We start from the raw sequence: 18,140 nt of genomic DNA, 5'->3' as shown, positions 1-18,140 counted from the left end.
TCAATTAAAACTAACAACAGATTAGCATAAAACCGACCAGCGCATGGGTTGCTAAAGGGCCCAGAATCCGGATACCTACAGCGGTCAGTTCGAGTTCCAACCATTAGAGCCAGTCGCAAGCTTTTCTTCTGTGAAAAATCCCCGGACAGTCCGAAGAGAGACGACTTTATCTTCTTGGTGATCTTCTGGATCTGATGAGAGAGAAATGGACGAGACAAAAAGGAAGGTGCAAGTGCAAGCAAGGTTAGTGGACAATAGTTTCCATCGAAATCTCATTAGTTTTTACTTGCTGTACTTTCTGTTGGAGTTTCATTCGACTAACCCTAGTACTGTGTTCGCTGGTACTTGCGTTGTGGTTGAGTTTCTTTCTCTTTTGTCTTCTTCAATATATTAACTAGCCGGTTTGACCAAAAAAAAAAAAGAAAAAAGGAAAACTAGCCGGTTCGGTGCCCCTTTTGTAAAAGAAGATCAAGTTTTCTTTATGGCTTTCTTTATTTATAAAAATAAAAATAAAATAAACTTTAATCAAAACTATAATGAATACAAATCATATGGTTGAAGAAATTCAAGGTTTAGTTCAAATTAGATCCAACTATTTCAATTTCAGCTCGGCCTCCATATTTAAACAAATGATCGATCTAGTCGATCAAAATGGGCCAAAATTATAGTACTAGGATCAACTATTGAATATGCTCCTATATTTATGGGAGAGTTTCTCGGATAGAACCCTATCAGAAACTAATAGGGAAGCCAAGGGGCGTTGCCTTGTGTGCTCATATCTAAACCCTAGCTCCGAGAAACATACTGGTTCTAGCAATCTTCTTGGACACCATAAACATTGGTAGCCCTAGAACAGGGCGTTGCCACTGCTGCTGAACAATCTGATGGCAATCCTCATACTTCAACCACATCGATTCAAACTTAAACCTGTGATATCTCTTCTGCGGAACAACCGGAACCGCACTGATACAAAGCAAAATCGGAATATGATCTGACTTGCTAGGCGGCAAATGGACCACCCGGGAATGGCCGAAACTATCTGACCACTCAGCCGTAGCAACCACCCTATCCAACCTAACCTTCGTCTCCGAATCACTCCAAGTAAACGGGCATCCATAATACCCAAGGTCCACCAGTTCCGCATAACCCAACGCCTCTCGGAAACCTCGCATTTGACTTTCTGATCGTGATCTGCCATCCAGCTTCTCCGAAGCCAACAAGATCTCATTAAAATCTCCCAGCACAACCCAAGGTAAACTATCATCATCACTCAAAGTCCGGAGAAGAGCCCAGGATTCATGACGATCAGCTGCACCTGGATTGCCGTAAAATCCCATGAAACGCCACCGCAAGAAGCCGTCTCCTTCATCAACCACTGCATCGATAAAACGGGCCGTAGAAGGCTGCCGTATCTTGATCTTAACGTCATCATTCCAGAATAAACCCAGTCCCCCAGCCTGCCCAACGCTCATCACGCCTTATGCATGATCAAACCCTAGGTTACGCTGTAGTCTGTTGAACTCCTCTCTTTCTCTGATTTTTGTTTCAATTAGAAACACCAGTTTCGGCTTATGCTGTGAGATTAAAATCTTCAGAGCACGCCTAGTGGAAGGATTACAAATCCCTCGACAATTCCAGAACAACACGTTCATGGCCATTAGACTGTGTTTAGATCCAAGAAACCCTAGGTTTCTGATCGCAACCCTAGCTCCGAGAAACTAGGTCAATTTTTGTACTAATAGAGTTTTGTGTTACACAAAACTTGACCTAATAATTTTATTAAATGACGTGCCTGTATCATATCAACATAAGGTCTGATGCAGTCATGTAGAGTATCCAAAAAGAAGTCTAAGAGTAATTTTATATACACATGACTAAATATTTGATACACATCCCTATATTTTCACATTCAAAATTAAGTTTTAAAATTAATGAAATGACCATAAAGAACATTTATACTAGTGAAACAAAAACATAATTAGGAATTTAGATCTCTTCTCTTCTCTAGGACTTTTTTTCTTTGGGTGGTTCTAATTTGACCTCCAAATTTGTTATTTGGACCTCCTATACTTAGTATACCTCAAATTTACTTTTTAGAATACTTGAAAAGCTAAGTAGACCTTCTTACTTTTACCAAAACAACTTTGAACATGAGATACAATAATCTGTTACTCTACCTTTTATCTGCATCTTCAACCACGAGAAGAAGAATGAATCAAAATCACATGATATTACTCTCTTATGAGTGAGTCTCTCCTCCACCAAAATTAATCAGAGGGTTGGTTCTCAATCTTGACATGTTGCTGGAATCCCCTTGAATTTGCTAAAAGAATGATTTCGAGGGTTTTGGGGTTGGAAGATTGAGTAATAACTATATCATAATATTCAATGAATTTAGTTTAAGGAAATTCCAAATCAAATTGTTTTGAATTTACTTTTGTATTAAATGATGAGTCATCTATAGAAATTATTACTTTTACTTAATTGCTTTAGGTAAATTATAAAACTATATAGACAATATAAGGAAATTCCGGGAAAAAAAAAAAAACAATTTAATTGAATGTTATACTTGAGGGAGGTAAGAAATTTTTTTTATTTTTTTATTTTTCTGTCTTTGTCCTTATTTGTATTTTCATATAACTTGACAAAGTTTATTAATAATTGAAAAAAGTTAGAGTTGATATTTGGAGGTCCAAGTAGAATCACTTTTTTATTTATTTATTTGCTAGAAGTAAATGCAAACTCCATCACCCAAGAATGCAGAAAAAAAGATTAATGGGAAACGCTAGCAAAGCCGCTCTGCTAGGGGTGGGAGTTTGCCTCCTCTGGCCTGGTTTCTCAAGAATTGTCCCCCATCCTCGATTGGGATTGGATGAAGTGTTTTCGTTGTATGGTGTTGCCAAGCAACAGGGGCTGTTGTGTGGTCAGGGGATCGGAATCTGTGGGTTGCGATCGGGCTCTGGCCTAGGATTGAAGGTGTCGTCGGACATTGGCCTGATTAGAACTTTGGTTGAGCGTTTGAGACCCAATTTGAAGGTGCGGCGTCCGGTGGTGTGCAGGTTGGTGTGACAGATTGGAACGTTTGTGGCTTGTCAATTCGATCTCTGGGAGGATTGATGGAGGCGGAAAGCAGCGGTGGTACAGAGCTGCCACGACAGGCGCGGCTTAAAGATGGGGGTACAGATCCGTCCGATGCAGGTGACGATGCTTGGCTTCAAGTTGATGGGCCGGTGGCATTGCTGGCTGCGGGTGGCGTCGAGTAGGTGAGGCTGGGATGACCTTTCTCTGACGTAAGGCAGTGGAGCAGAGGTCGAGGCCGAGGCAAGGGATGGGATGGGTGCCAAAAGAGGTTTTGGGTGCCCAAGGCAGGATTTTGTGGGCCTGGGCTTCTTCTCTGTTGGACTGCTCAAGTACGGTGTTGGGTTGGGCCTTTATTCTTGGGGCTTTGCAACTAGTGTATGGGCTCATTGCTGTTAGGGTTCGTATCTGGGAACCGGGAGACGTTTTATAGGGCCCAAATTTTTCTGCATTTTGGACCGGCTTTTTTGGTTACTTAGGTAAGAGATTGCTCTCTTTTCGGCGTATTTTTATGCGTGGATTAGGCAAGATCGGTCACACTACCACCGGCTACCTTGATAGAAGGTTACCCTCTATTTGACGTTTATATCTACGTGGAAGTATGGTCGACCATACTATTGGTACCGTTTTACTTAGCCTGGATTCTGTTTGTGGCTTCATCAAACGCTTTATTGCATCCCTTAATACCCTTGTTAGGTTTTATTTCCTATGCCTTGTTGCATCTAGTATTGTTCTTGTTATTTTATATTTTGATGTAGTTTCTACATTTATAAGTTGTAAGTTTTCTTATAACTAGTATTAATAAAGTGGCTGACTAAAAAAAAAAAAACTCCATCACCCAAATTTTTGACTGCAAACATGATTTCTAAATTACTCGTTTGACGACTCTCAATATCTTTGCTTGGCTTTGCTACAATTTTCTTTCTCTTGTCAATGAAAGTGGTTGGAAGTTATTTAAGTGTATGAAGTTCTAATTAACTGACACAAAGTAGTATTCATGATCTGGGTTTATTGGTTCCTTTTTTTTGTTTTTTGGGCAAAGACATGGGTTTATTGGTTCAGCAATGGATTCTTTTTGGTTTGGCATTGGGTACGAAAGAAAACTTGCATTCTGCTATGAAAGAAAGCTTGCTATTGATATTGAACTATTAATCAATTATTGAATAATTCAGGTTGGTTTTTTCGTTAATAGTTGATTCTAACCCCCAAAAAAAAAAAATTACTGCATAACAAAGCCACCAAACACGAAGATAGAATTGAAGAAGAGTGCGGCTATTGCCACCCCACTAACTATTTTGTTCACCCTATATGTTTCAGATTTATTAAAATACTAAAATATCATAATATGAAATTACAGTAAAATTTCCCCAAGTCTAATTCTATGGAAAACTTCCGCTTCACCCAAAAAAAAAAAAAAAGTTCCCAACAAGTCCATTTAACCCAAAAACAGGGCGAAATTATCATTTTAAATTTAACTTCTCTCTCCAACTCTCTCTGGAGGGTAACTCGACCTGAACAAACTCGGCGCCTGAAGTGGATAGGCATCATACGACAACGGGGAGAGTCCTCCTACCGGATAAGCCGTCACGGGCTCACCCTTCTTTGACACCTCCAACACCAGCGCATCAACCTTGTAGCCGAACTCACTTGGGTTTCCCGGAGGGTTGTCGGACCTGGTAGGAGATGAATTTCATATTCTTATGGTCGGCGGGGTCAAAGAGCTCCTTGACGAGGACGCGGACGGTGCCGACGTCCTTGTCGCTAAGGATGTGCTCGCAGATGAGCTTGACTTTAAGGGAGAGGCGGTGACGGAGCTTGTTCCTCCATAATCTAGTAGAGCGGGAATGGTTATTTAGGATTTATGATCATTCTTTTGTCAAGCTCGTGAAGGGCTTCTTCTTCTTCTTCTTCTTAATTATGTATTAACAAACTTAAACAACATAATTCAAAGGAGAGTCATGTTAAGCATTTTGATATATCATATAAAAAAATGCACATCGAGCTTGACAAAAGAATTAGGGTGCGGTTGCCACCATATAATTTTGGAGAAATGATCATTTACCCAATTTCAGCTTAAAAATTGCCTACTTGCTCCACTAACAGTTTTTTAACCCCATTTATCCAAAACACTCTAAGGGATTATTTCCCTAATACCCAATTAATTTTTTTTTTATTCTTTTTATTTATTTTTGGGACACTTTTGCCCTCTCCTTCTTTGTCACTTAGAGAGAGAAGTGATAGGAGACCTTGCCGGACTCCGGTGACTAGTGGCCGGCAGCGGACTCCGGCGATCGATGACCGGAATCCAGCGACCGGTTACCGGAATCCCGAATCCGGGTACCGGACCGGTGACCGGATTCCGGCGTCTGATTTTATTACCCCCCAATAATACCCAGTAATCATATTATTGCCCCCCAATAAACATATTATTGCTTCCCAATAAACTTGTATTGGGGATCAATAATTAGTGAAAAATGAAGTTATTTTGAATTTTGAAAGCTTTCGGAGGTTTATCCAAATAAATAATTTTATTATTGCCCTCCAATAATCTTATTATTGCCCCAATAAACATTTTATTGCCCCTCAATAATCTGATTATTGCCCTCCAATAATCATATTTTTGCCCTCCAATAATCATATGTTTGCCCTCAAGTGAATGACATAAACTCTCAAAACCAAAATGAATACACTACAGACACAATTGATCAATTTATATGTTCAATTGTACACGTTTACTTTTTTTTTTTTTTTCCTTCCTCATTCTCGGAACTCAAAGTATACAAAAAAAAAAAAAAAAAATTCTCTGGGCACCCATCAGCGTGTGAGGCAAGCTGGTTTTTTCGCCGGTGCTTCCCCGCGGCGGTTTGGGGGTCGCTTTGTTTCGGGTTTTCACGACAGCGTTGGCTTCCTTGATCTGCTGCCTGTGCTCGCTAGGTTCTTGCCTCCGAAAATGGCTGTACTTGCAGATCGATCAAATCCTCCTCGAAATTCTGGCCAAGCTGCCGGAGCAGGATGGGAAGCCGAGCTCGCTGGTCTGCAAGCGGTGGCTGAGCCTCCAGGGCCGGCTTGTGAGGTCCGTGAAGGTGAAAGACTGGAGCTTTGTGGAATCGGGTCGGGTTATTTCAAGGTTTCCGATCTTGACCCAGGTTGATTTGGTACTCGGTTCACTGATCTCGGACAGGAATTCCCGGCTTGAGAGAGAGAGAGAGAGAGAGAGAGAAATCGGTGAGGGGGAAGAGAGAAAGAATAGATCGAAGAGGGGAGGGGGGAGAGAGAGAGATGATTGTAATTTAATAATTAAAATAAGGTTAAAACTGTCAATAGTTGTTAGATTGGGTAAATTGGGTTAAAAAACTCTTAGTGGAGTAAGTGGGTAATTTTTAGCCTAAAATCGGGTAAGTGGTCACGGCCCCTATAATTTTCTTTGTTCACCCTACTTGCTCATTGCACCCTATATTTTAATTTTAATTATTAGATTTACTTATCTAACCCATTTCTCTTTCCAGGAATATCCTCCATCATATGACATATCAAATTAAAAAAGAAATTTTGTTTAACAAAAATTTCTCATTTAATTTATATCAATTAGAAAAACATATTAAAATATATTAAAGTTTCCTAATAAAATCATAATTTGATTTATTTCCAATTTTTTTAATTTTTCCATTCAATTTCGATGTTAGTTTATTTCAATCCATATCAGAAAAAATTTATTTCGATCCATATCAAAAAATTAGTAAGTGCTACTATGAGCAATGAAGAATAGATTGATTTTTTTTTTCATGTTTTAAATTTTCACTTTCGATGTTCATAAAGGTATTGCAAAGATTTTGATGAAGTTTACATTAATAGTTTTGTGAATTGAATAACAAATTAACGATGATGAAGACGCAACAAAAAGACAAAAAAAAAAAAATGTTGTAGAGAAACTGAAATTGAGAGAAATTTGCTGTATGTTCTCATTGATAACAGGGGCCTCTTTATATAGAGGATTACAATGCATAGAGTCTGAATCATACAAGGAAAGATAATCTCTAGATTCTTCTAATTAAACCCTATTACCACTAGGTCAAGTAACCTAGAGTTTGGGCCAAACACAAATTAGGGTTTACTTGAACACTCCCCCTTGTGTTGCCCAAACGCGGTGCTTCTCTCGTTGCCTCGTTAAAAACCTTGCCGAGTAACAAAAACCCAGTGGGACAAAAATAACCTCGGTCGAAGGGGAAAAAGAGCACAACACACCCTTCACGTTTCGAACATGTAGACATCTCCCCCTGATGTCTGCGCCTCCCCCTGATGACTACAATCATGAGAGTTCAGATAATTTCCGCAAGCCAATTCTTGCCACATGTTTCTCGAACGTGGATTTGGGCAATGACTTAGTAAACAAGTCTGCCACATTGTCCTCAGATCGAACCTGGTTCACTTTGATCTTGAGGAGCTTCTGTTGTTGCTGATTGTAGAAGAATTTGGGCGATATATGCTTGGTGTTGTCGCCTTTGATGTAGCCTTGCTTCATTTGTTCAATGCAAGCAGCATTATCCTCATAATTGCTTGTTGGCTCATCTGTGGTAGACTTCAAACCACAATTGCTTCGAACATGCGTGACTATGGATCGAAGCCATATACATTCACGAACTGCTTCGTGAAGAGCAATAATCTCTGCATGATTCGAAGAGGTAACGACTAAGGTCTGCTTTGTAGACCTCCAAGATATCGCGGTCTTTCCCATGGTGAAAACATAACCAATTTGGGAGCGACCTTTGTGTGGGTCAGAGAGGTACCTAGCATCAGCAAAACCTTCCAAAACACTTATATCGTTTTGGGATGGGGAGAGGGAACGCAGTCCACCATGTGTGGCGTCCCTGGCACTTGATGGGTCCGAATCCATCTTCTCTCTGTAGGGATAGAACAAGCCCATATCGATCGTACCACTTAGGTATCGAAAGATATCTTTAACACCAGTCCAATGGCGTCGTGTAGGCGCAGAGCTATATCTAGCTAGCAAGTTCACAGCGAATGAGATATCCGGTCTTGTGCATTGTGCTAAGTACAATAATGCGCCTATTGCACTTAGGTAGGGCACTTCTGCCTCTAGCACTTCTTCATCGTCATCTTTTGGATGAAATTGATCCTTCCTTGTATCAAGACTACGGACGACCATTGGGGTGCTTGAAGGCTTAATCTTGTCAGTGTTGAAACGCCTAAGCATCTTTTGGGTATAAGCTGATTGATGAATCAGGATACCATCTCTACGGTGCTCAAGTTCTAAACCGAGACAAAACCGTGTTTTCCCAAGATCTTTCATCTCAAACTCGGATTTCAAGTGTTCAGCGGTTTCCCTTAACTCTTTAAGGGTGCCAATTATGTTCATGTCATCGACATAAACCGCTACTATTGCAAATCCGGAACTTGTCCTTTTTATGAACACACATGGGCATAGTTCATTGTTGACATATCCCTTTCCAATCAAGTAGTCACTTAGACGGTTATACCACATCCGTCCGGATTGTTTCAATCCATATAGTGAGCGTTTCAATCTAATCGCAAACGCGCTCCGTGGTTTAGAGCCACTTGATTTGGGTAACTGAATTCCGTCTGGAATCTTCATGTATATCTCTGTATCTAGATCCCCATATAGATACGCAGTAACCACATCCATAAGCTACATGTTCAGTTTTTCGGAAACTACCAAACTGACAAGGTAGCGGAACGTTATGACGTCCATTATGGGAGAATAGGTCTCCTCGTAGTCGATTCCAGGGCGTTGTGAGAAACCTTGCGCCACAAGGCGAGCTTTGTACCTTACAATCTCGTTTTTCTCATTACGCTTTCTAACGAATACACATTTGTGACCAACTGGTTTGGTGTTGGGCGGTATTGGCACAACTGGTCCGAATACCTTTCTTTTCGCTAGAGAATCAAGTTCTGCCTGGATCGCATCTTTCCATTTTGGCCAATCAGCTCTACGTTGGCATTCATCAACGGAGCGTGGTTCGATGTCATCGGTATCAATAATCTCACGCGCCACTGAATACGCGAATACATCATCAATGATGATGAAGTTTCTTTCCCACGTCCCATGTACACTAGTGTAATTAACAGAGATCTCTACGTTCTCAGGGATAGGTTCTGACATTGAGGCGTCCCCCAATGATGTCTCTTGGACATAACCATAATCCGGAACATTCTCATGGGACGGATTTTGAGTATCGATGATCAAAGGATTTGTTTGTGCCTCATTCGCTCTCTTTCTAGGGCGAGTATCCTTCGAACCAATCGGTCTACCGCGCTTTCTTGCGGGACCTGCGGCCATAGATGCCACATCATTGCCATGTTAGGCAATGGCGCCATCTCCTGGTGTCACAGGAGAGGCGTGATGTCCAGTATTTGGGACATCGATCCTTGCAGGCACGTTTGCAGCAGGTATGTGTGATCTTGTCACTTTGGCAACATCAGAAAACGCATCAGGCAGAGTGTCTGCTACGTTCTGGAGCTCGATTATTCTTCGCACTTCAAGTTCGGACTGTGCGGTATGGGGATCGAGATGAGACATAGTGGGGACAGACCACGACAATTCCTGTCGTTCCTGTTGAACATATGTGTTCTTATCTCCCCCTAACGATGGGAAGACTGTCTCATCAAAGTGACAATCCGCAAATCTAGCGGTAAAGAGATCGCCTGTCAAGGGTTCAAGGTAGCGGACGATCGTTGTGAACCCATCTTAGTACGTTGTGGCTGCATAATAGGCACATAAATGGCACACCCAAAAATGCGTAAGTGCGAGATATCAGGCTCGTACCCAGTCACTAGCTGTAACGCAGAGTAAGATTGGGTTGCAGTGGGTCGTAGACGAATTAGCGTCGCTGCATGCAATATTGCATATCCCCAAGCAGAAACAGGAAGATTGGTGCGCATAACCAATGTCCATGCTATCATCTGTAGTCGTTTGATAGCAGCTTCTGCGAGACCATTTTGGGTATGAACATGGGGAACTGGATGCTCTACATCAATCCCCAGTGACATGCAATAGTCATCGAATGTTTTCAATGTAAACTCCCCAGCATTATCAAGTCGAATTGACTTAATAGGATGGTCAAGGTAGTGAGCCCGTAGACGAATAATCTGGGCGAGGAGTTTAGCATAAGCAACATTTCGAGTGGACAACAGCGCGACATGTGACCAGCTTGTCGACGCATCAACCAAGACCATAAAGTATTTAAAAGGTCCGCATGGTGGTTGAATTGGTCCACAGATATCCCCTTGGATTCTCTGTAAGAACGGAATGAGTATTTTGGGATCCTTTGCGTAGGACGGTCTCGGTCCTAATTTCCCGAATGAACAAGCTTTGCAGAAAGAGCGAGGGGCTTTAGAAGCAACCAAGGAGGATTTTGGTGGGGCCTGAGTGTCTGTAGTGCTATTAGAAGCAAAATGTGTGACTACATCTCCCATCATGGCATTCGAGCCATGGGAATTTCTGTTTATGGCGTCATGGCCATTGGGAGGAACAACCATGGCGTCATGCTCATGGTTGGCGCCATTGATGGCGTCATCACATGGGACTTGGGCGGTCCTATGGCGCCCCAAGACGGCTGCAGCGCCAGATGCTGCAATTGTTGCGGTCTTGCTAAGTCCTGGAATCAATTTTCGATTCTTGCTTCTTCTCACTCTGAAGAATGGATGTCCGTGTGAAGTCTTTAGTATACGGAGCATCATATCACGACCATGATGTCCTAGTCGGTCATGCCAAAGCCAATATGTGTCTGAATCCAAGAGATCTTCTCTTATGACATTATTGGATTCAATAGGTCGAATTGTAGTGACATAAAGTCCACTAGATTGACACATAAGCTTCTCTAAGATGCGCTTTCTTCCGCAATCATTAGAGGTAATGCAAAGGAATTCTATTCCGTTCTCACTATGCGTTTCCGCATGGAATCCGTTGGCTCTAATATCTTTAAAGCTCAATAAGGTTCGGTTTGCCTTAGGAGAGTAGAGAGCTTCAGTGACTTTAATCAAGGTGCCATTAGGCAAAAGGAATTGGGCCATTCCATGTCCTTGAACTAAACCTGATGGCCCAGCCATCGTAGTCACAGATGAATATGTAGGCAACATCTCCAAGAATAATTGCTTATGTCGTAGAATGGTGTGCGTAGTCGCACTATCCGCAAGACATTGAAGTTCATCCATTCCTTGAAAAGTTGTCGGAAATCTTGACCGGAAAAGTTGGCCAGAAAAGGTGGCCGGAAAAGTGGCCGGAAAAAGGTTGACCGGCGTTGACCGGAGGGTTGACTGACGTTGACCGGAGGTGCTGACGTGGCAGCTAGTTGCTGACGTGGCACTCTGACGCTAACGTGGGCTGCTGACTGGATGCTGACGTGGCAGGGGTCTGACGTCAGTGGGCTTTGGGCCTGGTTCTTTGCTTTTGGGCCGAGGTCAGCCTCTTGGGCTTTGGGCTGCACCTCAGTTTCTGGGCCTAGAGCTGCGTCTGGTCTGGGCTGACGTCTGCTGGGTTGACTTTTCTTCTGGGTTGGTGTTCAGGCGGCGGTTCAGAGCAATGGGTCTTCAGGTGACCGGTTCAGGTACTTATAGGAAGGTTCGGGTGATGAGGTTTCCGGTTCCGGGGATCTGGGGTCGAGGAGCTTCTGATGGTGGAGTATCGTTGTCAGAGGCTGAGTGAAAGGCTTTGAGTCGGGCAGGAAAACGTTCGTCACTTCCGGAGGCCAGTTCGGTGTTGTTCCAGCCGGTTCTGGGGGCAGCGCCGCCGGTTCTGGGCTTCTGGAGGTAAGAGCTTCAAGGTGGGCGGCGGAGGTTTCTGGGATTTGAGGGCTACGAATATTAGGTTTCAGGGTTAGGGCTTCGTGCTGATAACGTGTTGTAGAGAAACTGAAATTGAGAGAAATTTGCTGTATGTTCTCATTGATAACAGGGGCCTCTTTATATAGAGGATTACAATGCATAGAGTCTGAATCATACAAGGAAAGATAATCTCTAGATTCTTCTAATTAAACCCTATTACCACTAGGTCAAGTAACCTAGAGTTTGGGTCAAACACAAATTAGGGTTTACTTGAACAAAATTCAATTTATTGAAATTTGGGTGGAGAAGATGAAGATTAATGTAATCAAATGAGAATTAAGTAGTTTTGTATTTAATTAATTAGTTATATATTTAGTTTTCCTTACAGATTTGAATTTTAGAAAATTAGTGTACTTATTAGTCATTTTACATTTGGGTAATATAGTCTTTCAATAATTCAACTATTTGTAGGGTGAACAAAGAAAATAGTAGGGTGGGCACCCAAGAATTATCATGAATCCTAATAATCTTAAGAAGTGCAAACTTCCTCAACTCAGCCAACCTTAAACCCCATGGTCAAACAAGTAGCCAATTCGCTTCATGGTCATCTCCCTCTATTGCTCCATGGTGTGGTTATAGTCCGGTGATAAAAATACTTAGCCGCGCGCCGACCTCTTTCAGATTAAGAGCTTGCTTTGCCTCATCATCCCGAACAATGAGTCCCGCTCATTCAGATTGTGGAGCAACAAGCTCACCACCTCCCCCTTGATGTCAAGCTTGTCTGCAATCGCATCCTCGGCGACAAGGACATCGGCGCAGTCCACGTGCCTATCAAGGAGCTCTTCAAGTCCGCAGATCCCAAGAATATAAAATTCATCTCCTATCAGATTCGATGGCTGTCCGGGAAACCCAAGGACGAGGTCATTTTCTCCTATAAGTTCGGCAACAGGTAGATGCATTGGTGCAGGAGGCGTCAATGAAGGGTGAGCCAGTGTCGATTTATCCGGTAGGGAACATCCATGTTGTCGTATGACACCTATTTGCTTCTGGCACCGAGTTCGTTCAGGTCGGATTACCCTCTCTAAATTGAATTTGAGTGGCTGTAATGTGGTTTCATAATTGAGCATATTATAAATGGTAATTTTGCCCTGTTTTTAGGTTAAATGAGCTTGTTGGTACCTTTTTTTTTTTTTTTTTTTGGGTGATAGGGAAAGTTTTCCATAGAATTAGACTTATGGGTCAAGGCCCCTTTTTTAAGATAAAAAATGCTATTTAAAAAAATAAAAAATAAAAAAAAAGCCTATTACGACAATGAGAAATTCTTACTTAAGGACAGTTCTATTACGTGGCTATAGAGCTGCCAATGAGATAAAATGTACTGTCTAAAAAATTGATTCACCTAACATTATTTTTCTTTATTATTATTTTCTTTTGAAATAACATTACTTTTTCTTTTTCTTTTTAAAACCCCACCAGAGACCAAAGACTTACCACCCCACCAAACACACACACCCTTGATATAACATTACTGTATTTGAAAGCCTTTGGAGCTTATCTTCTTTGGTAGTCCGCTTCCTATTCTAACACTAACACGCTTTAGAATGTTTTCTCTGGCCCTATTAAATACTAGATTACGGCTTCTTTTCAATGATAAGCCGGTAGCACACCTTGGCAACCTTGCATCCATATGTATACTCGTTTAATAAGTACGTATATTGGTTTCTCTGCTTTGTTTTTTCTATATATCTGTCAGCATTTTTTTTTTCCGATAAGCTATATTTCTGAACATTGCTCTCTTAAGTGCATATGGTTTCTGACTCTCGATCATTTGGCTGTGATGATCGACTACGTACTGTTACTGTACGTGTTGATATATTATTAGGTCTCTTCTTGGTTGATTGCCTTGCTATACATAAAAAGTACTTTGTAATTCCTATCTGCAGTTTTCTATGTCTTCAATTAGTAGCCTCCGATTACCAAAAAAGAACTCGTAGCCTCCAGTTTTCTAACTACATTCGTATTGAAAGAAACTAATGAAGATGCAGCTTTGCTGAAGTTCTTTTGGGCTTTTTGTTTGAATCTTGTTGATGTTTTTCAGCAAAAGTGTTCATTTAGCGGTAACCATGAATTATGTGGTCACCCGATTTAATAACAAGAGTTAAAAACACTTCAAATTCTTGCATTTGATTTAAACCCTTGATATTAAATGTGATCAAAAAATTCTTGGTCACTTAGTGACCAGATGCATACCACTCTGTTTTTTAGATACCTCCAAAAGAGAATAAAGTCTTAGTATTTCTTTGAATATGAATATGGTTTACAATCTTATGTACAAACTTTATTTGTATTCAATCTGTTAAGAGGTTCTTCAAATAGTTCGATCCACTGCGAGTCTTTTCTTACATCTCAAAATCGAACTTAAATAACAGTTTAATTCATTAAGTGAGGGGATCTACCATTAGTCCTTTATCCCAGCTGATGGATATTGTAAGTTTTTTCTTTTAATCTGTTTTACTTACGGTTATTGAAATCTCTTGGCTACAATTCAATTAGAGTCAGTTTTAGTTTTTCGTACTAATTTCAGTATGTTTTTGCCATTGTAACTCAACTAGCAATACCCTAATTGTACAATTGAATTAAATTTCTTTGCGTTCTAATTCAAGAGATTTATATATTTTGTGTATACCGATGAAAAGATTTCAATGCCATTGATAGGGAAAAGATGAGGTCAAGTTCATTAAGTACTATATAACTCTGCTCATGAACTCTCGTTAAAACAAGACTAAACATACTAGTAGAATTTCGTCAATTTCAATTTCCCACATAACTGTAGTGAAAACAAGTTTTATTTATCAATCTATAGTATATACTGTTTCACTAAATTTGATGATTAAAACTCACTTTCTGTCACACACAGCAGATGATGTCTTGCAACGAAAGAAATAAAAGGAGATTAGAACTTCCCTTTGATTCCATTGTTGAGATTTTGAGTTGGCTGCCAGTCAAGTCTTTGCTAAGGTTCAAGTGCGTGTGCAAGCGATGGTGTTCCTTGATTCAAGATTACAATTTCATTCTCAAAAATATGGATCGGACAAGTACAATGCTGCTCTTTTATCCTTGCAAATCCCATGATGAAAATTTTGAGTTTGTTTCAAGTTGTGCAGGCTTGTGTATGGAGAAGAGTGCTAGTAAGAGTGCTAGTAATTCGACAGTTTTTCGTATCAGAAACCCCGCGACTCACCAAGTGCTTTACTTGCCCGATCCACCTCCATATACTTCATCAGTAGACTTTGCTTTTAACTCATTCACTGGTGAGTGTAAAGTTCTATGTTTTTATTGGGAAAAGCTATATTTAAATGTCCCCGCTGCATTTGGATTCAAAGTTATAACCATTGGAAAAGATGAGCAGTGGAGACCCTTAGAGCTCCCCGACCAAAATAAGCTACGCAAAAAAAGGGTGTTTAGAGGATGTTACTCTAAGGTTGAAGGGGTTTGTCATTTGCTTCAAATTATTAGGTTTACTGAAGAAGAAGAAGATATGTACCTAGAAGTTCAATCTTTAGATCTATGGAGTGAACATTTTACAACGAATACTCTTCCCCAGGGAGTTTCCTTAGACTGGAATCAAGTTAGTGTTGTTCGTTGGAATAACTGCTTATCAGTCGGTTATATGAAAGAGGAATCCCTTGACCTCTTGGTGTTACAAGACTATAAGGAGCGAAAATGGAGTCCAAACATGATCATCATTCCCGTCAAAGGGCCAAAAAAGAACGACGGTCGTCCAAAATTTGCGAAGGAAATAACAAAAATTCCTTCTACCGAATTTGATTTGCATATCAATGATGAAGGGGACTATAGACTTTCATCTGTCAGGAAAGAGGAGATGAGAGAGACTGGGGAGATATTACATAAGCCAAGCCTGATAAGTTTTAAGGGAATAATGATGCCAGAAAATGGTTATTACCCTAAGAATGAAGGTAAATAGAGCAGTTACAATTTTACTTGTCATCATACATGGATACGAATTAGCTTGTCTACAAAATTACATTTATCCGTTCATCTTGGCCTTTTGGTTTTCTTTTTGTTTTTGTTTTTTGATCGATCTGTTCATCTTGTAGAACCTTGTTATAAGTTTAGTTATGTCTGTAAAGAAGCTTTTACCCTCTCTGTTCTACATTACTGGTACTAGCTGTAAATACATTTGATCTTTTGCTTACATTCATATAGCCCTATGCATATTATTCATATAAAAAACCAAAGGCTGTCCACCTACCACACTTCACTAACTACACATGATCGAGGAAGAATATTCTTGTCCAGAGAGAATTTAAAAAAAAAAAAAAAACAGATTAATTAAGCGGCAAGAACAAGTTGATCAATAATGGAACACAAACACATTATATTCAACAACAGCATCTCCGGTTGTTGCATTGAACCTGAGAGTCTTGACCTGAACATATCCCCTAGAAAACCGAAAAACTCCACTTCCACCGATTATAGGCATCTCTCTTACAGCTTCAACCACAGGGTTTCGTCCCACAACAGTAAGACTGCTGCCATTAAACTTCCCTTCGGTGAAAGCCAAGTTCATGGTCACCATCAAAGCATTTTCACTTTGTGAGGCAGATGCATAAAACCCTTGTGCCCTTCCCACAACTTTGGAGCTCCTTTTGGGGCCGATAGTTAACGCATCATCGATCATAGCTACAGAGCCAAACAGCGTCGGAGATTTGCTAGACGTGGGTGCTCGGGCAACCCAGATGGAAGTTGGGTTGGGACCGCTGGCGATATCGTGGAAGTAGAAGTGGAGGTGGCTTAGCTTCTCTTGCTTGATCCCAAGTGTCAATGGAGATGTGTTTTCTGAGAAGATTGAGGATTTTGCGGTGGCATGGATTGTGAAGAAGCAAATGGTGAGGGAAATGAGGGAAGTAGAATCGAGTAGTGGGAGGGTTTTGGACTTTTTGGTCATGGTGTGAGAAATGAAGTGGGTTTGTTGAGTATTGGCAATATTTGGCATAATATATAAAGTTATAAATTAACGAAAGGAGGTGTGAAGTAAAGTGGAAGGAAGCTGGTGGATGCATCGTCATCGTGACATAATAGTAGCGACAGCTGATCGCACAGGTCCGGCCAACTACTATTTAGTTGATTTTTAGTGAAAATTTATTAGAGTACACGGTTAATTTTCTTTTGGGTGTTTCTAAATATACCCAACAAATTTCTTAATAGACCCAACAATTAGTTATATAAATTAATAATTATTACTTGTTTATTATGAAATTACAAAAAAGGACACATTTGAAAGGAAGAAAAACTATTTCTATACCCAGCGAGATAAACCTTCTCTTCTCTCTCACACTGCTACAGCAGTGAAAGGAAGAAAAACTATTTCGTAACGGTCAACTGACGCTTTGGCCCGGGATTCGTTAAAAGAAGCATCGCCACCAGATGCCTCACTATTCTTGTTACTACAGGTGCCTTTGCCACAACAGTAAGATATTCTACCAAATTATTTGAGAATCAAATTAAATTAAACCCATGATTCTCACTTCACCTCCAGTCTGAAGATCAGTAAAGGAAAGGTGGGATATAACCGTCAAAATCACAAAACAACAACAACAACACCACCACTTGCAGGCTTGCAGCAAAAAGAAGATAACAATCTCCCATCTGTTTCGCAAGATTCTGCGTCCCGTTATATATGAAAAATTAGAATGGCTGGAAAAGAAAGTGTCTAACAGCGTCAGCAAGCGAAACCATCAGTGAACTTTTTTTTTCGATCAAAATGAAAATTTGATTTAATAAAGCAACTCGATCATACAATTTAAACCAATACATCAAGAAATCAATGTCAAATGCAGAAACTCTTCTTCAGTTCGACTCCACAGTGACCCACAATCAAAACAACTTTACCTTTGTGAGACTCTACAGATTTTCCACTGCTGGGTGCGCACAAAGTTTTTTTGTCTTCATTTTATAATAGTGTATATTATTGTAATTTCATAGTAAAAGATAATAACAAATTATTCATATAATTTACTGCTGGGTCTACTAAGAGATTTGTTAGGTACATTTAGAAAGACCCTTTTCTTTTTTGTTTCAGGTTAAACTAGGGCTGTCACTCGGTCGGTTCGAATCAGTTATATATATTACCAACTTTAAAACCAAAGCTTTCGGTTTCAAAATTGAGTTACCAAGTACCAACCAAAATTTTCAGTTTTTAATCATATCTACCAAATTCAGTATTTTGATTTTCAGTATTA

The 18,140-nt window shown here is 40.4% G+C and overlaps 1 protein-coding gene across 1 annotated transcript; it reads right to left on the bottom strand.

Moving 5' to 3' along the window:
* Nucleotides 1-16,230: 16,230 nt before the first annotated feature.
* On the bottom strand, nt 16,231-16,867 carry LOC133721913 (dirigent protein 21-like). Its single transcript, XM_062148689.1, has one exon. It carries the CDS (start codon nt 16,844-16,846, stop codon nt 16,253-16,255), a length of 594 nt encoding a protein of 197 aa, XP_062004673.1. The 5' UTR covers nt 16,847-16,867; the 3' UTR covers nt 16,231-16,252.
* Nucleotides 16,868-18,140: the final 1,273 nt, after the last annotated feature.

The sequence above is a fragment of the Rosa rugosa genome, chromosome 7, assembly GCF_958449725.1.
Source record: "Rosa rugosa chromosome 7, drRosRugo1.1, whole genome shotgun sequence".
Taxonomy (NCBI): Eukaryota; Viridiplantae; Streptophyta; class Magnoliopsida; order Rosales; family Rosaceae; genus Rosa; species Rosa rugosa.
The sequence above is the reverse complement of the archived record's forward strand: the minus strand, read 5'-3'. Positions and strand labels throughout refer to the sequence as shown.

What these genes read in the sequence shown, in the direction of transcription:
- LOC133721913 (XM_062148689.1), bottom strand. Translation starts at nt 16,846, where the DNA reads ATGACCAAAAAGTCCAAAACCCTCCCACTACTCGATTCTACTTCCCTC.